At 39.3% G+C, this 22,170-nt stretch overlaps 1 protein-coding gene across 4 annotated transcripts in view; it reads left to right on the top strand.

Annotated features, from left to right (window-relative positions):
* The window catches only part of POP1 (POP1 homolog, ribonuclease P/MRP subunit), a 40,809-nt gene that overhangs the window by 9,486 nt on the left and 9,153 nt on the right, over positions 1–22,170 (top strand). For 3 of the 4 annotated variants that reach the window (XM_035713642.2, XM_025450328.3, XM_025450327.3), the window contains exons 6-14: positions 3,201–3,288; positions 3,720–3,907; positions 4,639–4,892; positions 5,016–5,115; positions 8,277–8,388; positions 8,931–9,050; positions 14,786–14,901; positions 16,621–16,812; positions 18,475–18,629. In XM_035713642.2, coding sequence (XP_035569535.1) covers positions 3,201–3,288; positions 3,720–3,907; positions 4,639–4,892; positions 5,016–5,115; positions 8,277–8,388; positions 8,931–9,050; positions 14,786–14,901; positions 16,621–16,812; positions 18,475–18,629 — 1,325 coding nt within the window. The remainder of the gene's footprint in view (positions 1–3,200; positions 3,289–3,719; positions 3,908–4,638; positions 4,893–5,015; positions 5,116–8,276; positions 8,389–8,930; positions 9,051–14,785; positions 14,902–16,620; positions 16,813–18,474; positions 18,630–22,170) is intronic. The other variant, XM_025450326.3, reaches the window with a different exon arrangement.

Genomic DNA, 22,170 nt, shown 5'->3' on the forward strand with positions numbered 1-22,170 from the left:
AGGACAGTTTGTTTTAGAGCCTGGTAATAGTGTTTATATTGTCACTCTCCCCTTTCCCAATTGCTAAATCAATTGCATTCTCTCTTTCAGTACATATTTAGAAATTTGATCTTTGTAGAGGGTCTTTCAATGTCAGGATGGCCTTGGCCAAATTTTTTTGTTTTTGTCTTTTAACTTTTTTATCTGGGTATAGTTGACACGATATTTATTAGTCACAGGGGTACAACATAGTGATTCAACTTCTCTATATGTTATGCTGTGCTCACCACAGTGTAGCTCCCATCTGTTCCTGTACAACACTATTACAATATCATTGACTACATTCCCTATCCTGTACCTTTTATCCTCATGACGTGTTCATTGCATAACTGGAAGCCTTGGCCAAGTTTTGAAAGCCAAAACTTTGTATCAGTATTCTTTGATACCTCTTGAGAGCAATATAGCAGAATAATCAATGTAATAACCTTTAAAAAATTGTAAAATATACATAACATCAAATTTTACCACTTTAATTATTTTCTATTTTAAGATTTTATTTTTAAGTAATCTCTACACCCAACGTGAAGCTTGAGCTTACAACTCTGAGATTAAGAGTTACATGCTCTACTAACTGAGCCAGCCAGGTACCCCCTTTAATTATTTTTAAGTATATAGTTCTGTGACATTAACTCTAGTCACATTGTTGTATAACTATTTTCACCATCCATCTCCAGATCTTTTTCATTTTCCCATTAAACCATAACTCCCCATTGCCTACTGTCCTGCTCCCAGCAACTACCATTCTACTTTTTATCTTTAGGAATTTGACCATTCTAGATGCCTCAACGTAGAATCACACAATATTTGTCCTTTTGGGCTGGTTATTTCACTTACATAATGTCTTCACAGTTCAGCCATGTTGTATCCTGTGTTAAAATTCCCCTCATTTTTGAGGCTGAATAGTACTCCATTGTATGTGATACCCCATCTTGCTTATCTGTTTATCCAACAATGAACATTTGGGTTGCTTCCACCTTCTGGCTGGTGTGAATAATGTTCCTGCATGAGTATGCAAATATCTCTTCAAGTCTCTTTTCAGTTCTTTGGGATATAGTCTTAGAAGTGAAATTGCTATTTCACATGGTAATGCTATGTTTAATTGTTTGAGGAACTGACATACTGTTTACATAGAGACTGTACTCTTTTTCATTCCAACCTGCAGTGTGCAATGGTTAAGTTTCTCCGTGGCCTCACCAAACACTTGTCATTTTCAGTTTGTTTGATTATAGCCTTCCTAATGGGTGGGAAGTAAATACCAGAACTATTTGAGAGCTTTTGAAGACTCAGCAGTAGAAATAATTGAATATAGTAAAATCTCTTATTTACATTGTAGAAACTGGGATTGAGAGAGATAAAGTGACTTGTCCAGGGTTGTGCAGTCTGGGGTGGCGAGATAGCCTTTGGGGCAGCTAATTCCCCAGGCCTGTGCTTTTTCCACTATCCACCGCTGTCTCTCAAATTTTAAAACAGACATGTAAGTTACATCTTACTTTGGGCAAGATTTTTGCTGACGTTATCAGATATTTTTATTACACTTGATCAGCCCTAGGTAATAAAAATAATAACTAATAGACAAACATTTTTGAGTACTTAATTGTATGCCAGGGCCCACTTAAATGGTTTCCATATGTTTACTCATTTAGTCCTTAAAACAAGACTGAGGTAAGTAGTTAACATTATGTCCCCTTTACAGATGAGGAAACCAAGGATCAGATAAATTAGGTAATTTACCCACCGCTGTACAACCAGTAAGTGATGAAGTTGATTGAGATTTGAGCCCAGGTCTGACATCAGGACGTCTGGGCTATTAATCATTATTCAGCGCTGTCACCAGTTGTACAAATTTGGGGGAGGTTCATCTGACCACTGGCAGCTGAGGGTGGATTGCTGTTGCTGGGAAGATTTCTGTGTATGAGTGGTAGGACTGATTAACTTGAGTTTGTCGGAATCTTAGCTATGATTTGCCTTTTAGTTCCAGTTGCTGAGTGTCCTGAAATTGCTTAAAAGTGCTATGGCAGAGGGGCTGGTTTGGGGGTCAGTGAGCTCGACTCAAATGCTGGCTTCTCCACTTGCTAGTTATATGGCTTTGTTTAGTAGTAGTCCCTGCCTCAGTGTCCTCATCTGTCAAATAAGGCAACAGAGAGTACCTGGCTCGTGGGGTATTGGGCAGAGTAGGGGACAGCCCAGCCCCTGGCGCTCAGCCTCCCTTCTGTGACTGTTACTTTAACATACTGATTTTACTAGCTTGGTTGATCTCTCCTTGTCTTATTTACAGTGGTAAGGTCTTATTCTCATTACTTTCATTTTTCCTTGTGCATTGTTTAGTCAGAGTTGAATATCCTAATTAAGACCAAGGATTGGAGGAATATGGACTAAATGAATTGCAACATTATATTTCTACCAGTGTTAAGTAATCTTGGAGTCTTGAATTAGCTAACCAAAGTGAACAACCTTAGCATAGCTTTACAGAATTTATTGCTGTCTTGCTATCCTATTCTGATTTCTTACCTTAGATTTGGAGGAGGAATAATCCTTTACTTAGAGGCAGCAGTCTTTATACTGTACTTAGAACTTGTCTATAAAATTTTCTTTCTCTCTCTTTTTTTTAAGTTTTGTCATCCCTCCACCCTGCATGGGGCTCAAACTCACCACCTGAGATCAAGAATTGCATGCTCCTCCAGCATGCTCTGACTGAGCCAGCCAGGTGCACCAACAGATTTTCTTTCTGAAAAGAACCCAGTAACTTAGCATTTTAAAGGGAAATTCTTTTTGATTTTGCTTTAGATTGGTTTAAGAATATTTGCTAATTTCCTAGGAATAGACAGGTTTCAGATTTTGACTTATAAACAGCTTTAGCAACTTGGTGTGTCTTTGACCCTAAAAGTTTTTCTGATGTGGCTTTTGGCTTCTCACAGCTTTCCCCTGTGTCACTTTCTTTTTTTTTTATTTTTTATTTATTTATGATAGTCACAGAGAGAGAGAGAGAGAGGCAGAGACATAGGCAGAGGGAGAAGCAGGCTCCATGCACTGAGAGCCCGACATGGAATTTGATCCCGGGTCTCCAGGATCGCGCCCTGGGCCAAAGGCAGGTGCCAAACCGCTGTGCCACCCAGGGATCCCCCTCACTTTCTGTTTTTAATTATGTCTCTCTCTTTGTACAGGATTTATCCTACTATTGTTGTTTGGAGTTGAAGGGCAAAGAGGAAGAAATACTGAAGGCACTTTCTCCAATGTGTAGCACAGATGCAGGTAAACCTGTTTCAAAGTTGAGTGCTGTTTTAGTCTTCACATATTTATTCATATCGTGAGCATTCATATCATCATCATTTTGGAATTTAAACATTTATAAAAATGCACGAGACATTTCTGGTTCCCAGGAGTGTGTTAACATTAGGGAAGGTGGGGTGGTTTCAAGTGATTTCTAACATTGTCAAGTATAAAGTGAGAGAGCCATTATTCTGAGAGAGTGAGTTCAGTCGATCAGAAACTCAAACTTCATTAAATCATTCATTCACTATTTATTGAGAACTTATTGTGTGCCAGGCTTTCATTTTTGCATTGATCAAAACTAGCACCTCATCCCTCATGGAGGTAGACAACAAGTAACAATATGGTGATCTGGAGATAATACTGTCATCTCAGTGCTGGGGATCATGGAATTTTGTTTTTATTTATGTCAGGACTGACTTTTGCAGCAGTTCACTGCTTGTCTGGAAAGCACCAAGGTAGTGTCCTGCTCTATCGGGCAAAGAAATACCCTCAAGAGATGCTGGGGCCTGTCACATTTATTTGGAAGTCTGAGAGGACCCCTGTTCACACTTCTGAGAGCAGGCAGTTGTGGATCTGGTTTCATCCAACTCTTAAACAGGTATAATCCTTTTTTTTTTTAATTTTATTTATTTACTCATGAGAAACACAGAGAGAGAGGCAGAGACACAGGCAGAGGGAGAAGCAGGCTCCATGCAGGGAGCCCGATGTAGGGCTCGATCCTGGGACCCCAGAATCACACCCTCGGCTGAAGGCATGCACCAAACCACTGAGCCACCCAGGCATCCCTTCTTCCTTTTTAAGGTAGATTGGATTCTCTGATATCTATTCTCTTTTGTGTTATATTAATTTTAACTTCCGTATTTGTTATGGTGTAGATAAAGTCTTGTAACAGAAAGATGTAAAATGCAGTACTCACGCAAGGCCTAGTAGGAACATTAGACCAAATGCAGCATTTCAAACCACTGCATAATACGATGGGTTTTCATCTCTGCCTTTACGTAATGGCTTACTAAAAACTGAAAGGTCAAAACTTGCTTCATTTCATATTCACATAACATTCTTCCCTTTATTCAAATACCAAGCTATCAGCCCAACTTTTATAGTATTTAAATTTCCAAAGCACTGATTTCAATGGTAATTAAGAATGCAGTAACAGAGTCGAGAAGAATTAATCTCAAGGATTATACGTGTAGGGCACCCCAGGTGGCTCAGCGGTTTAGTGCTGCCTTCAGCCAGAGCCTGATCCTGGAGACCCAAGGTGTAAATTTTTTAAGGGAGGAAAAAAAAAACATGAACTGAACCACCTGAAGTGTTTCAGTATTTCCTTAGGATATTTTAGAAGAACTAAAAGCAGCGTGCCAGTGTGTGGAACCCATCAAATCAACCATCTGCACTCCTGACCCCCTGCTGACAACATCCCAAGAAAAAAGCCAAACTGAACTGCCTGATGAGAAAATTGGCAAGAAAAGAAAATGGAAAGATGATGGAGAAAATGCTAAACCAGTTAAAGTTATGGGTGATGGAACTAGAGATCCACATCAACCATATTCTTGGGTCTCTCCAGCCACAGGCATTATAATCAGGTACAGGCTGAATTTGCTCTGAACCTACTGAACAGTTTTAGTGAAGACTTACTCTGTTTTCACCAGTGGCTAGACACTGTGTATGATGGAAGTTTCCATCTTAAGACCTTTTCTCTCTTTCAGTGATTTGACGATGGAGATGAACAGGCTCCGGTTAATTGGTCCACTTTCCCACTCCATCCTAACTGAGGCTCTAAAAGCTGCTTCTGTCCAGACCGTAAGAGTAAATTTGACTGTAGTGCTTTATTCCACTCCTGTCCTTAGCAAATTTGTGAACCCTAACATACTTTGGTAGCATTTTGGGCCATGGCCTATAAATATTTATTTCTCTACCTATGCTTATTACCAAATACATGGTCATCTTTCACTTCTACAAGAACAAAGCTAAGCAAATCTAATGAGTAAACAGACTTATCCTTATTTAAATGCAGAGTATGCTTATAGTTTGTGAGTTTTGTGAGTTTGTGGGTAACAGAGAGCCCCTAAAATTACTGAAAGTGTGTGCCATTGTTTGTTTGTACTTGCATGGTACATATTTTCATATTTTCTGGGGCTAGGTTTTTTTTTTTTTAAGAAATTTTTATTTAAATTCAATTAACATACAGTACATTATTAGTTTCAGAGGTAGAATTCAGTGATTCATCGGTTATATATAACACCCTGTGTTCATTACCTCACATGACTTCCTTAATGCCCATTACCCAGTTACCCCTTACCCTCATTCGCCTCCTTCCAGCAACCCTTAGTTTATTTCCTCTAGTTAAGAGTCTCTTATGTTTTGTCTCCTGCTCTGATTTTGTCTTATTTTTCCCTCCCTTCCCCTCTGATACTCTGTTTTGTTTCTTAAATTCCACATATGAGTGAAATCATAAGATAATTGGCTTTCTCTGATTGGCTTATTTCCCTTAGCATAATACCCTCTAGTTCCACCTACAATGTTGCAAATGGTAAAATTTCATTATTTTTGGTGGCTAATATTCCATTGTGTATGTGTACCACATCTTTTTTATCCATTCATCTGTCTGTGGACATCTGGGCTCTTTCCATAGTTTGGCTATCGTGGACATTGCTGCTGTAAACATTGGGGTGCAGGTGCCCCTTTGAATCAATATGTTTGTATCCTTTGGATAAATACCTAGTGGTGCAATTGCTGGGTCCTGGAGTGGCTCTATTTTTAGCTTTTTGAGGAACCTCCACATTGTTTTCCAGAGTGGCTATACCAGCTTGCATTCCCACCAACGGTGTAAGAGGGTTCTCTGGAGCTGGTCTTAAGGGTCTGTGATCCCTAAAAGGTTAAGAGCAATACATCTAGTGAGCACTGTCCAACTTCCTGCAAGGATCATATTTTTCTCTGGTGCCTGGTATGGTAGCCGTTAGCCACAGTAGCTCTTGAGCACTTGAAATGTGGCTGGTGTGACTGAGGAACTGAGTTTGTACCTTCATTTTTTTTTAAAAGATTTATTTTTATTTATTTATGATAGAGAGAGAGAGAGAGAGAGAGAGGCAGAGACACAGGCAGAGGGAGAAGCAGGCTCCATGCCGGGAGCCCGACACGGGACTCGATCCTGGGACTCCAGGATCGTGCCCTGGGCCAAAGGTAGGCGCGAAACCGCTGAGCCACCCAGGGATCCCCTGTACCTTCATTTAATTTAATTAACTAGAAATTAAATAGAAATTGCTCTCTGTAGCTGTAGTGCGCAAGTTGACCACACAGGTCTAGAGAGGAGAGATGAGATTAGGAATCAGACACTCTGGGTTCAGATTTAGTTTGTTTCCCTGTGTTAGTACAATTAACCCTTCCATGCCGGTGCCTCTCACAGATTTGATATGGTCAAATAAGATGGTAGGTCGGAACAGATTTTGAGCTTTTAGAGGAAAGATATTTTAAAAATCAAAGGCTACTTCTGTCCCTCTCTCTGTTGCTTCTGTACTGGCCTCAGCCACTCTATCTCTTGCCTGTCTGCATACTGAAGCAGCTTCCTCACTTCTTCTGCTGTTCCTCCTTTTCACTCCATCCTCCATGCAGGAAACGCAATGATTTTTTAACAAATGATTTACATCAAGTCACTTCCCAACTAAAAGCTTTTGAATAGCTTCTTACTGCATTTGTGGTGAAACCCATAGTCCTTACCGTGACTGCATACTCTTGTGCCTTCCTGCCTTTCTGGCTCCCTGTCCCTGCACCTGTTGTGCTGGTCTTCTCAGGTCCTAGAATATGTCAGGTCTCAGCTCCCTTAAAACCTTTACACTTAAAAAATGAAACAAAACAAAACAAAACAAAAAAACAACCTTTACACTTGCTTTTTTTCCACCTGGCTGAAAATTCTGCCCCTAGCCCCTCTTTGCTTAATGAAACCTTCCTTATTCTTCAGATTTCAGCCTCTATACCTCTGGAATCCCTTCCTGAACCTCAAGTCAAACAATATAAATTATATTTCATTCCATTTTGCACATTCCCTCAGTTTATCTGTCTAGATTCGCTTGTGTACTTATGTGATGTTCACACTGAAATTGGTGAAGGCAAGGACTCTGTCCCCAGTGCTTAGCACAGTGCCTGGCACAGAGTAGAGGTTCCACTCTAGCTAATAAGTTGCTAAGAAGTTGGTTCCAGAGCCTGTACTTTAAATCAATAAGCTATGCTACCTGAGTTTCTGTGAGGTAAATAGCTCATATGTTAACAGATTGCTTCTCTAGAATCTGTAGGAGCACATCCTACTTTACTGAACTTCAGTATGAATCATGGCGGTATGTTCTCTTTCTTGGTGTGCATCTGGTACTGAGGTGCTTTTTTGTTTTCCTTTTTTTGTTTTTAAGTTTTTATTTTTTAATCTTGTAAGTAATCTCTATACCGAACATGGGGCTCAAACTCATAACCCTGAGATCAAGAGCCAGCCAGATGCCCTTGAGGTGCTTTTTGAAACCTTACCCAATTCCTGGTTCTTTTTGGGAAAAATATAAGTGAAATATTTGTGTATCTTATTTGAAGTTTCTACGAACAATGTAATTGTAAGATATCCTTTTGCCAAAGATTTCTTCAAACAGTATAGGTTTGGTTTCTCTTTGATGGGGAAGATTTTATTGCTTAAATTGGTATGAAGTTGGTGGTAGTGGAGGAGGAGCAAGGAGCTTGTCAGTAGTGTTCTGTGAAAAGAGCAGAGGTGTGAAGTAGCTTAGGTAGTCCCTCTGAAAACCATGGCTGTGGTTTTTAGTGTGTGAAATGTTGAGAGAAGTGTAATGCTGTGTGCTTGCCTCTAATTAGAAGAGTAGTTAGGCAGGTGTTAATTATTGTGTTAAATCAGGTGGCAGTTTCTCACATATCTCAACTGTAACAGAATTGTCAAGTCTGATTCATTACCTGTCTGGTAAGCAGTTGTTATTTTTCAGAAAGGAGAGGACGCAGAGAAGACACCTCACTACTGGTGGATTGAAACCTGTAAGGATCCTGATAGCGTTTCCCTTCATCACAGACAAGAAGCCATTTTTGAGTTGTTGGGAGGTATTCAGAGGGTAAAGTGGGTAGTTTGGGGAAGAAGGGAGGAGTGGGAAGTGGGTCAAGGGAGTGTTTTACAGTTGGGCTAACTCCATGGGAGTGGTGCTTTTTTTAACTTGTAACTCTCCTCACAATACAGCAAGAAGACACAGCAAACAGGAGTTTGTTAGTATTCCGAATAACTGGCATTCTGATACAGTAGCTAAACACATAGACCAGGTTCCAAACTAAGGTCTATACTTAACCTGTGTACAGTTGTGTCTGTGTGTGAAGCTACTGTAGTTAACCACTGATGGAAATATACGTGTTCATGTTATAAAATAATCTGTTATGTTAATTTACTGGTTTTGGTGGGAACCGTCACTCTTTATGAATGTTAATTTACTATCTGAAAGTATTAATGGGAAAAAAGAGGAAATGTATGTTTTTTAATAGCCCAAGAAGAAATTTTTATTTAAAAATTTGAAAATGCAAGCAAATATATGTATATTGTGAATGACTTTGTAAAAACTTGTTTTTTTTTGTTGTTTTTTTTGTTGTTGTTAAAGGAGTAACCTCACCAGCAGAAATTCCGGCTGGTACTATTTTGGGATTGACAGTTGGGGATCCTCGAATAAATTTGCCTCAAAAGAGGTCCAAAGTTTTGCCCAATCCAGAAAAATGCCAAGGTAAAGTTTGTAGAACACCCCTGATTTTCCTTGCAATTTTGAGTAGGTTAGTCCCATTAGAAGAGTTTGACATCTCTGCACTAACTTTATTTGTAAAAAACGGGGGTGATCTTTACCTGCCTCCCTTTCAAGGTGTTAATGACCAAAGGAGATGGTGTGTATGGAAGTATGGAAGTATTTTTTAGCTATGAGATGTGTAGTCTGATCCTCATGTTCATTTTTTTTTCCTGAGTTCTCTATTTTTAGTATCTGGTAAAATCTGTCTTTCTGCAGACTGGGTTTTCTGAAAATGCCTGGCATTTCAGAATTTTAATTGTGAGGAAGGGATCTGCACCCACAGCTGGTCTTGTGCTCATTGGAAGCCTCTGTCTGACCATACAGATGATCCAGGTTCGAATCCTGGCAAGGCCATCCCAGGTGCTGAAGATGTCTTGGTTTAGACTCAGTAGAGTGGCCTGTGGGAGGTTGTTCTGTGAGGGTGGCATCGGAAGGTGGATAGGAGCTGGCTTTTTAATCTGATCTGGGATTTGCAATAATTGTGATAATATCACATTGTATTTATTGTCAGTTAAACACTATTAATTGGTAGAATCATTAAAATTACCTTCTGAGTTTTGAGAGGAAAAATACAGGTATGTGTAGTAATAGCTTCAGATTTTTTTTTTTTTTTACCTCCATGTGTAGTTAATAGCGTATTAAGGGAGCAACAGATTAGTCTGTCAGAACCTCACATGCAAGGTGAGGGAGGAGTTTGAAGATCTGTAGGCAGCTAATTATGGGATCTCAGACATGAGTTGTTGCCTTTTTTCTTTTTAATGGCATTATGGTCTGGTGCAACCCTAAAAGTTGTTGACTCTGCATTAAATGTTGACTGTCATAATTGCCATAAAGCTATAGTTAAACTCCACTTTGTTTGCCTCGCTGCTTCAGATCTTTTTTTGGAATGAGGCAGTTATGTATTCAATTTTTTTTAAGACGTTTATTTTCATATGAATCAGTTCCAGGAAAATTAAAGTCTACCTTGAAAAACATGATTTCATTTCTATGAAGGCCTACCATCTTGTTAGTCATTGTGGTATTTTATTGAAACCTGTTTTAGGTAATTTCGTTGAAGTATTGGTATGTGAACTACATAAAGAAGTAAACTTTTTAAGAGATTAGTATTATTCCAACATTACCAACAAATGTAACACATCATCTAGGATGATAATTCAAAACTAAAGTTTGAAATATACTTTGATGAGCCGGGTCAATTAATAAAAGACTAATCCTTGGAAGAATCTCAATGTCATGATGACATAAAACATAATTCTCTGATGTACTTCCAATTTCTCTTTCTATAGCTGAGGTTAACCTTTGCCTATTTTGACTTAGACAAAACAGACCAATTTTGGTGCCATTTAAGCCATAAAGAAGGGTTTGCCTGATTCGGATAACAAACTGTCTTCTTATGTGTACTGGGAATCAGAGAACTCTGAAAAGAGAGGGTATATAGCTGTGATACTGTGATAGAGTAAGAAATATGCATTTTGGTTTTTGTGTGGATACACCTGACTCTAGCATATTGCTTCTAAAATCCTTTAATTTCTTAAAATTAAAGCTTAAAGGCTAAAGGAATGTCTTTTCTTATTCATAAAAGCCCCTTTCAGTCATCACTTTTATGTGAAGGATGGTGGGCTGGTTACCTGGGGAACCACCCACCAGGTTAGAGGGCTGGAACTTTGGGTGGCCCTTCTAACCCAAAGCCCCACCCAGACCTGCTTCTGAGAGGGGGAGGGGGTTAGAGATTGAGTTTGATTCTCAATGGGCAATGATTTCATCAATCATGCCTACCTGATTATGCCTCTGTAAAAATCTTAAACAGTTGTGATTTGGTGAACTTTCAGTTTGCTGAACACTTGGAGGTGTTGGGAGGATTGTGAGTCCAAAGGGGGCAAGGGCCTCATTCCCTCATACCTTACCTTATCTGGCTCCTCCATCTGGCTGTTTCTGAGTTCAGTCTTCTTATTTAAAAAGCACAAACCAACAACTAAACAAAACAGTAATGGATTAAGTAAACTGTTTTCTTGAATTCTGGGAGCCATTCTAGGAATTGTTGCATTTGAGGAGGAGGTCATACATGAGACCAGTTTATAGCCAGCTGATCAGAAGTATAGTAGACCAGAGACTTCTTTTTTTTTTTTTTTTTTTTTTTTTTAGACCAGAGACTTCTAATTGGCATCTGAAGAAGGGGCAATCTTGTGGGAGTGAGCCCTTAACCTGTGGGATCTGACACTGTCTCCAGGAAGGTTGTGTCAGAACTGATCTGAACTGTAGGACCCCTAGCTGGTGTTGCAGAATTACTTGGTTTTGGGGAAATGACTGCACATGTGAGTGTCAGAAGTGTTGGGAGTAGAATAGCAAGAGTGTAGAGAAGGAAATAGTTTCTTTCAGTGAAAAACGTGAAATAATGATGCATACTTTCAGATGTTTTGACAAAGTTTGCTTGATCATTTGATCCTTGAATTTGATTTCAAATATTAATAATGGTTTTTCAAATCTTTTCAACTTAACACAGCATTTCAGTATGTAAGTAACTTGTTTTCTGTGTGAGATTTCAAAATAAATTCCTGTTGTACTGTTGTTTTAGTATTTATTCTCCTTAGCATCTTCTGATTTGTTCTGATAGATGATTTTAACTAGTCTTTTTCATCCAGAGATGAATTTGCTTTAGAAAATGCTTTGCATGTGCTTTTGGACTCTTTATAATCTTTCTCTACCACTCTTCGGTAGTGTGTATACCCCAAACACAGGAAGAGTCAAGTTGTGTTTAGAGTGATAGGTGAGAGATTATCCCCTTTTATAGCTTTTCCAAGCACCGTTAGAGCATTGATCTGCAATTGACTTTGTAAAGTATCCAATTATTAGTCATTGTGCACTGACTTCTCTGTTTTTGCTCTTGGGAGAAAAAAACCCTCATAGCTTCAATTGGTCCCCTTTAACTGTTCTGTATGTTTAATTTAAAACAGAGTGAATTTGAAGACTGTAACTTTGGTTTATTTGATTCCCAGATGAGAAAAACTTAAATTTCCTTTGTTCTTAAGGAAAATTTACTAAAAGAAAGTATTAGTTTAAAACTTGGTCATCTCCTTTGGGATCCCTGGGTGGCGCAGCGGTTTAGCGCCTGCCTTTGGCCCAGGGCGGGATCCTGGAGACCCGGGATCGAATCCCACGTCGGGCTCCCGGTGCATGGAGCCTGCTTCTCCCTCTGCCTGTGTCTCTGCCTCTCTCTGTCTGTGACTATCATAAATAAATAAAAATTAAAAAAAAAAAAAAAAAAAAAAAAACTTGGTCATCTCCAAATACATTTAAGAAAGGAGAAGACATGCTATTTCCTTCAACCTCTAAGTTATTCTGCATTTATGTAGTTCATTAGAAGACTTTTGCCTGGGCATGAAAGAAACTACGCTTTATTTCAGTCTTGGGCATAGGACTTAGAATTACTTTTGGAATCGATAGTCATTGTAGGTAAAGCTGACTTGGCTGGTGGTATTCTTTTTCCCTCACTACTAGACTGACTGTTGACTTAAAAGGACCTTCTTCTTTGCCTTCAGACATACTCCATTTTGTTTTAAATAGACTTTATATTTTTGAACAGTTTTAGGTTCACAGCAAATTGAGTGGAAGGAATAGAAAGTTCCTGTATTCTCCTTTCCCCACCCCCACCCCACCCCAGCATGGCCTCCATGAGCCTGCATTAACATATCATTGTTACCTGAAGTCCACGGTTTCCTCTTGGTGTTTTATTTCTGTGGGATTTGACAAATTTATAACAACATGAATCCATCATTGTAGTATTATAAAATAGTTTTGCTTCTCTAAAAATCTGTGCTCTGCTTATTCATCTCTCTCTCTCTCTTTCTCTTTCCCAGCCCTTGATCTGCTTATAGTCTTCATAGTTTAGTTTTCTAGAATGTCCTCTCATTGGAATCAATACAATATGTAGACCTTTCAGATTCTTTTCTTTTACTTTGTAGTAAGTGTTTAAGGTTCCTCCATGTCTTTTCATGGCTTTGTAGCTCATTTCTTTTTAACACTGAATAATATTCCATCATCTGGATGTACTACCTACTTTGTTTCTTTTATTTAAATATCATTGTTTTTTAGAATATTTGAAGATGAAGCTGTCTTTCCTGTGCCTTTACATCCTAAGTATCAGCCCTGTCTTTTGTAGAGTCCCACTTCTGTCACTCAGATCGTGGCAGCACTCCACAGGAAAGCATTCTGGATAAACAGAGAGGCTGTTTGAGATGGAGCCTCTTTGCTCCTAGACAGGCTATGTGAACTTTCACAGCACGTAGCACTATTAACTTAAGATACTGTTGGTTATTATCTCCATGAAGAACAGGAGCGGACTAGAAGCAGTTTCTGCTTTAAGGAGCTTTTATCTCAGATCTTTTCATCAATTTAATATTCTCTATCTTTGTTCTCCCCTGAAATCTGTCACAGTATGGCCCAGAGGCTTCCAATTTTTTTTTTTTTTTCCAGCCATCAGACTCATGCAGGTATGTGCCTTTGAGTGACCTTTCTATGTAGGCAGTTTAGAGGCTAGCTAAAACTCATGAATTGTCTTTCTTTCTTTTTTTTTTTTTCTTTTAATTTTTCAGACCAACAGAATAGATTTGGAAGATTTTTCCCCCCTAGTGTTTAAATGACTTCATGTAGGATATGTCTTCTATCAGTATAACATTTGTAATTGAAAAAGTTTCTTCTTTTTTTCCCACTAGAATGCTTTTTGGCATGGCACAGTTTATTTAAAGGGATGAAACAATATATTTCACAGGAACTATGCTCTTTTTAAAGGAATGTGAAGAACCTATTTTACAGAAGAAATAAATATTCAGTTCAATGAGAAAGGATTATAAGAGACTTGAAATAATAGAGCAGAAGAAAAAGCTGGTATCTATTGGCTCACAACCATTGGGCCAGGAATGCTATAAAGAACCCTAAAACCAATAGTTACAATATAGGTTGTCCTGTCCTAGCACATTGTAAAAAAATTGTTCACCTGTGCAGTGGTTCCTAGAATTCAGTTATCTTAAATGTGGGATTAGGCAGCTATTTCAAGGCAGCTGAATGTGATACTTATATTTTATATGCTAAAAATAAATGCCAAAAAATAAGTTTAGGAGCCTTTGCAGTTTTGCAGATTATGAAACCAACTATAGGAATAACTTAATTTCTAGTCAAGAAAATTCTTCTAGATGTGGTATAGGTATACAATGGATTACTCATCCATTAGAAACGACAAATAACCATTGTGGTTATATTTGTTGAAATATAGTCAATTGGAGAAGGACAAACATTATATGCTCTCATTCATTTGGGGAATATAAAAATTAGTGAAAGGGAAAGGAGAGAGAATGAGTGAAAATATCAGTGAGAGTGACAAAACATGAGAGACAACTAACTCTGGGAAATGAACAAGGGGTAGTGGAAAGGGAGGTGGGCAGGGGTTGGAGTGACTGGGTGATGGGCACTGAGGGGGGCACTTGGCGGGATGAGCACTGGGTGTTATGCTATATGTTGGCAAATTGAACTCCAATAAAAAAATTAAAAAATAAAATTCTTCTAGAGAAGTTAAATGAGTGCCTACAAAATATTTTCTTGTAATAGAAGGTCAACCAACAATGTTTAGAGTTTGACCTCATTGTTCTAGAGGATGTCATCTGAAGGCTATTTCTTTTCCCTCTTAGATAATGAGAAAGTTAGACAGCTGCTCCTGGAGGGTGTGCCTGTGGATTGTGCGCATAGCTTTATTTGGAACCATGCTATCTGTAAGAATGTCACAAAGAATAAAATCTCGGATCAGGTAACTAATGGTGTAAGGATTATTGGTAAAGTCCTGAAGATAGTTTGAAATTCCTCACTCTAGATGCTGTAGAAGTTATTTCATACTTTATAGAATCCCATAGACTTCCTTTTATTTTCTATTTATCGATCCTTAGGATTTGTGTGTGTGTGTGTGTGTGTGTGTGTGTGTGTGTGTGTTCTTAGAGAAGAATAATCTCTGGAAAAAGTTGCTTCAAAGACTTTTTCTTGAAATGATAATCCCATGGTTTAAATACATATTTTTCTTTTACTGTTTTTTTTCCCCTTTAAATGTTCTAACTTTAATTTCACAATGACTGAGCTACCAGGACTAGGAATCATAGTAGATGGTGGGATAGATGGCTAAGGTATCAAGGAAGTACAGGATTAGAGGAAGCCCAAAGAAGGGGTGCCAAGCTCAGACTAGGGAAACTAGAGAAAGCTTCCTGGTTAGGGGAACTGGTATTTGAGCTGACTTTTAGATGGGTGGGCAGAGTTAAACCAGACTTCTCAGGATCAGGAGCCAAGACAGCAGTAAAGAAAAGGATTGCTGGAAGTGAGACCAGCAAGTACAAGGGCCCAGGATGAGGTGTTCAGGAATCTCTAAGTAGGTCAGTAGCTTGGAGTTGAGGATGGGGCAGGAGATGAAAAAATGAATAAGGGTCAGAGCATAAAGAACCTTGAGGCATTTTAAGGATTTAGACAGGGGACATAGGGTGCCATTGAAGGGTTTTAGCTGGGCCATCATGACATGTTCAGCTTTCACTCTGGCAGCATTGTGGGAGGTGGATTAGACTAGGAATGGGGGTGGGGGCAGGAGAGCGGGAGATCAGACTTGTGGTTGGATGGCTTTAAAAGAGACCCTGGATGTAGTCCTTAATGGAGGACATGATGAACTTAATCTTGGATAAACTGAGTTGGAAGGTCCTCAGGACTTCCCCAGAGGAGATGCCAGGAGACAAGGTTTTGATCCCAGGGGAAAAGTCGGGGTTATGGACCCAGATATTTTGGAATTACTACCATGTAGAGATGGTGGTGGCAACTCAACCAGAGGTTAACAAGGAGAATCAGGACTTGGTCGTGCTTGAGGAGCATTCATGAGGTAGCAGTCAGACTTGTCACTGTGGAGGCAGCCTCTGGTATCGTCTCTTAGGTGAGTGCTGGGCTTCTCTCCTGCCTGTTCATCTCTTTTTGCAGCTGGTGAGAAAAGTCTGACCACTCCCTACAGTCAGATAATAAGTAATTTATGGCATTTTTTCTTGTAAATCTTTAAGACCTGGTGAAAAAATTTCTCCAGAGCCAAAGTATTTTCCCACTTGACGCTCCTTGAGAAGTTGTTTATTGTTTGTATCTTTTTTACTTCCTGACAACAAATCTTAACCAAAGTAAATGTAGGGACTGAGCATCAAAATATAAAACTAATCCTGATATAAGAGATTAGCCAAATAGATGTATTTTATTTTTTAATTTTGAATCATGTGGTGTATTGAAGCTCAAATGCAAGATAATTTGGCATTTTCTATCAAAGCACTTGTAGAGAGGAAAATCATTATAGGAGGAATACCGTGCATTTCAAATGGCTTACATTTATTTATTGAGAACATTTTTTTCTTGGTTTTTGAAAGAGCATTTAACTTTCTAAAGCTGCTTATAGGGAGTAGCAGTAGAATCTCCCAGAAAATTAGGATTGTTTGTCTTGAATTATTTTTTTCCACTCTAGGATTTAAACCGGAAGAGAAGTGAATTGCTGGTGCCCGGGTCACAGCTTGTTTTAGGGCCCCAGGAATCCAAGATACCTATACTTTTGATTCAGCAGCCAGGGAAGGTGACTGGTGATGACCAACGAGGCTGGGGAAGTGGCTGGGACATCCTGCTCCCAAAGGGCTGGGGCATGGCCTTCTGGATTCCATTTGTAAGTTCCTTTTCAATTCCCACTTTACAGTGTGTAAAATACATTCCTAGTAAATAACAAGTGCTAAAATTGTTCTAGATTTCACACACAACTTAGAAACTGAGTGCTGTTTTTCTACCCTTAGAGCTATAATTCTGACACAAGATACTTTTTTTAAAAAGATTTATTTATTTATTTATTCATGAGAGACACAGGGAGAGGGAGAAGCAGGCTCCCCGCAGGGAACCCAATGTGGGACTGGATCCCAAGACCCGGGTATGATGCCCGGAGGCAAAGGCAGACACTCAACCGCTGAGCCACCGAGGTGTCTCCTGACACAGATACTTCATAAAGTCCCTGGAGCCAGGTTTCATTGATGGGCTGACATAGTGTGAATTTTTGAGATTTTGAAAGTGTCCTGATTTTTGAATAGTAGTGGCAACAAAATGTCAGGGTGGTTTTTTGTTTTGTGTGGTTTTGTTTTGTTTACTCAAAAGAATTTTAAAAGTTTAAAAGCAATTTTTATAATTTTCTAATTTTTATGGTTCTATAGAATACTTTTATTTTTTAAGTGCTGACCATGTATTCCTATTAACTGCAGCTAAAATTTTTATTAAAATCCAATGTATTTTTTTTCTTTTCGATAGTTTAAATTTTTTGAGCTAGAGAGTATAAAAGACATGTACGACTGTTAAATTCACACAGGTAATTAATTTTAGCGATTATGCTTAGTACAAGAGACATTTGGTTAAGCATTTAAGAATGGGAATATTTCTTGGGCTCCTGACTGGCTCATTTGTTAGGTCAGGAGTTTGAGCCTAATGCTGAGTATAGAGCTTACTTAATTTTAAAAAATATATTAATATATTATATATGATTGATTATTAAAAATTATTAATAATTATATATTTAAATATATTTATATATAAAATTTTATATATATACATAGAATAATAAAAGTGGGAATATTTTTAAATAATTCTAATTTTTAAATTATTAGATGTTTCAAGCATACAAAATATAGATACTGATATAATGAACAACTCTATTTACCCTTCAGTCACCATCCAGCTTAAGAAATAAAACATAGATTTATTGGAAGCATTCTTTCTAGTTTCATTTCCCACCCTCCTTCTAAAAGAATCCACTATTCCTATTTTTGGTGTTTGTTACTACCTTGCCTGTTTCTATAGCTTTATTTTAAGTATGCTTGTATCCCAAAATAAAAAAACTATATTTGACATGTTTTCAAACTTTATATACCTCACCACATATATGCTTTTGCAACTCACTATATTCACTCAACATTAAGATTTTCCCATATTGATGGTGAAGCTCTGTTTCGTCATTTTTGCGATTGTAGAACTCATTGTAGGATTATCCCATACTTACCCATTCTGTTTTTGATGGGCATTTAGGTTGTTTCCCATTTTCTTTTTTTTATTAGAGAGAGAGAATGAGTGCACAAGCAGGGGGAGCAGCAGAGGAAGAGGGAGAAGCAGGCTCCCCGCTGAGCAGGGAGCCCAGTGTAGGGCTCAATTCCAGAGTCCTGGGATCATGACGTGAGCCAAAGGCAGACACTTAACCAACTGAGCCACCCAGACGCTCCCCATTTTCTCTATGCAAACACTGATTTTACTATAAGTTGGTATATTAATAGGATATTTTTGACATTTCCTTTAGATCTACCGAGGTGCAAGAGTTGGTGGGTTAAAAGAGTCTGTAGTGCATTCGCAGTATAAAAGGTCACCTGACATTCCTGGTGATTTCCCAGACTGCCCCGCTGGGGTTCTGTTTGCCCAGGAGCAAGCCAAGACTCTCCTTGAAAAGTATAAAAGGTAAGAAACCGGCTTCTCTAGTTTCCTAATGTCTTATGAGGAAGAGAAGGGCCTACTCAGCACTGGCCAATGCTATTTGGAATGGCTTCAGGAACTCTTATATAATGTGGAGTTTTCATAGACTTTCCCTGAGTTCACATAACCAAGACATAATTAGGTCAGAAGATTGTCATATATATGACTTTTGTAGGCCTGTCCAAGTTATAGACCCTTGTGGTCATTTGCTTACAGTGATGATGGCATATGTCTAAACTATGGGCCTGAGTTTCAGATGCTTGATTTGAGATTTACACTACCAGCCCCTGTTCCCTCAAAATAGAGTTTGTGTTTTTTATAACTGGTTATAGAGGTAATACATATTTATGAACTTTTTTTGTGTGAACTTTTAATGAAACTATGGAAATGTGTAAAAATGCTTTGTAAACTGGTATATTCCTTCCATCCAGAGAGATAAGTAGTGATGTTAGATTTTGGTATCTATCCATCTAGACTTTTTTCTTTTCTCTCACTGGGGGAGTGGCCAGTGAAGGGCTTTACATCTATACTGTGAAGTACATGCTACCTTTGACAACCTGGATCTCCTACTATGCTCTGGGCTCCTGGAAGCACAGAGACTCTCTTGTTTGTTGTGGCATCTGGCCAGTGCCTGGTGCATGATGCCCTTAATAACTTTCTTTGTTGACTGATGAATGAATAGATAATAGGTTGTTGTAGTTCCTTGACCATGAGCTCTATGATTGTGTTTTCCTGTTTACCACAACCACAGAGGCAGGCAGTGCTAGGTTTTCAGGCTTTGTCAAGTGGATGCATGAGTGGAAGGACAGGGATACTTTCCTAGATTGCTGGCTTGCAAGCTCTTTGAGGGCAGCAATCATGTATTGTGTGCCTCCCAGGATACAGGGAGGAGAATCTTCTATGTGTTTGTTAAATAACAATTGACAATAATACTTATTTCTCACCCTTTAGATTTCTTTACTCATACAAATTTTTCTTAGGTATAGGTTTTTTTGAAAAGGGATTATATTATATACTATTTCAAAACCTGCTTTTTAAATTTAGCAATCAATTATGGATAGTTTTCTCATATCAATAAATGTGACTCTAAACCAAGTGTTGGCAAACTTTTTTGTAAAAGGCCAGATGATAAATATTTTTGGCTTTGTGGGACCTTTGGTTTCCACCATAGCAGCCACTCAGCTCAGCTCTGCCTTGTGGCACAAAGGCAGCCACAGATGATACAGCCACAGCATGGCTGTGGGCCATCCTTACTCTGTCTATGGACACTCAACTTTGAATTTCACATAATTTCATGTGCCAGAAGATGTTCTTTTTTTTTAACCATTTCCAAACATAAAAGCCATTCTTAGCTCATGGGTCATATCAAAGCAGACAGTGGGCCAGGTTTGGTGTGTGAGTCATAATCTGCGAACCCTTACTCAAAATAGAACTGAACAGCTGCATCCAGGACTCCAGTATGGATGTCCTGTAATTAATCAGTGGCCCTTCCCTTTAGGTCATTTCTAATTTTTTGCTATGTGCTTCTGTGAACAGCTTTCCATATGCATCTTCATGTATTTGTCTGATTTATTCATTCATTTAACATATTGATTTAGAACCTGCTATGTGTCAAAGGCTTCTTGGCACCGGGCCTACAACAGGGAAAGGCAAGAAAATCTGCTCCTGTCCTCATGGAGCTTATGTTCTAGAAGCACATGTTTCTAGGTTGGTGGGAGGGAACCGGCAGAGAGGAGGGAGGCTAACATTGCAAGAACAAAGCCCTTGAGTGGGGAGGGGGGGATGGTATTTCATAGGGTCAGGCTCAGATCTCTCATTTTAGTGGGCTGGAAGACTGATGCTGAGATATGAATACAGATTGAGATGGGGTAGACTGGCATAGAGGTAAGGTTAGAACTCTCCTGATCGTGACCATCTCCTCTGTGATAAAAAGAGGCAAGGTTATTGGGAATAAGAAGGGGAGAGAGGCTGTTGGAGATTTGAGGAGAGAGGAATCCATATAGACCATTTTCCAGAATAGTGGAAGGTAGAACTGACTAGAGAAATGTCAGGGAGTCCACTTGAGTTTCATGTATATTATATGACTCAGGACTTCTGCATATTCTTCCCCAGCCCTGTTTTGCTGATCCAGGGCTGGCAGGAATAGGTGGAGGGTTGGATGTAACCAGGTTTGGCTTTGCCAGGTGGAGAAAGTTGAGGGTACATATAGGGGAGTGATTCTCATATGTTTAAGCTTTTTAAGAAGAGACGTGTGAGGAGCACATGGCTCAGTCGGTTAAGATCTGGTTAAGTATCTGTCTTTGGCTCCCATCATGATCTCAGGATCGTGGGATTGAGTCCCGCATCGGGCTCCCTGCTCAGTGGGCAGTCTGCTTCTCCCTCTCCCTCTGCTGCTCCCCCTGCTTGTGTGTGCTTTTTCTCTCTGTCAAATAAATAAAATCTTTAAAAAAAAGAAAAAAGAAGAAGAAGAAGAGACGTATGAGAACAGTGGTGAGCTGCTGTGAGGAGATGGTAAAGGGGATCCCTGGGTGGCCTAGTGGTTTAGCGCCTGCCTTTGGCCCAGGGCGCGATCCTGGAGACCCGGGATCGAATCCCACGTTGGGCTCCCGGTACATGGAGCCTGCTTCTCCCTCTGCCTGTGTCTCTGCCTCTCTCTCTCTCTCTCTCTCACTGTGTGCCTATCATAAATAAATTAAAAAAAAAAAAAAAAAAGAGGAGATGGTAAAGGAGTAAGTTCCAGTGCTCAAGGAGTTGTGTTGGGGAAGGGGTAAATAGGCTGGAAGAGGAGGCATCACTCTGAGGGTAGATACTTGAAATTGAGATTTTAAGGTGGAGCAGGTGATGGCAGTCACCAAAACTAAGGTGTCGTGTGACTGGGAGACTGGGTTTCTGAGGTGAAATGAAAGATGGGAAATGAAGACATGAAGTTACTGTAGACCAGGTGTTAGAAGGCTGATCTAGGTAAATACCAAAGCCACTGAGTAACAGGAGTCAAGATGGAGGGGAAGGAGGTGTAGCAGGTGGAGGGCGTGTATGGGTGGCTGATGGAGGACCTGGCTGAGAAGGGAGAGCCAGTGGTTCATCTAATGTCATGTGCTTCAGGGGAGCTGGGGTCTTGGAGGAGGAAGGAGAAGAAAAAATGGTGTGGGGGCATCAGGAGGACATCTGCCCCCTTCAGGCCCATGGGATGAGAAACTGCTCTCCCTACAGAGGAGCCAGAGGGGAAAGAAAACACAGACCTTAGACTAAATCCCATAAATAAGATTCCTGGCTTAAAAAAAAAAAAAAGATACATGCCTCAAAGATTTTTTATACTCTTGACGAGTGTTGTTTGTTTTAATTTAGGATTTCACCTGTAGTTCAGAGGGTGCCTGTTTCCCCTCACTCCCGATAACAGGATATTACCAACTTTTACTATTGATAAAAACTGATGGGTGGAAAAAGTGACATCTTATTGTTTTAATTTTTTGTTTGCTTCTGGTGATGTTGAATACTTTGAAGTTTTTGCACCATTTTCTCTTTCTCT

The sequence above is a fragment of the Canis lupus genome, chromosome 13 (genome assembly GCF_003254725.2).
Source record: "Canis lupus dingo isolate Sandy chromosome 13, ASM325472v2, whole genome shotgun sequence".
NCBI lineage: Eukaryota > Metazoa > Chordata > Mammalia > Carnivora > Canidae > Canis > Canis lupus.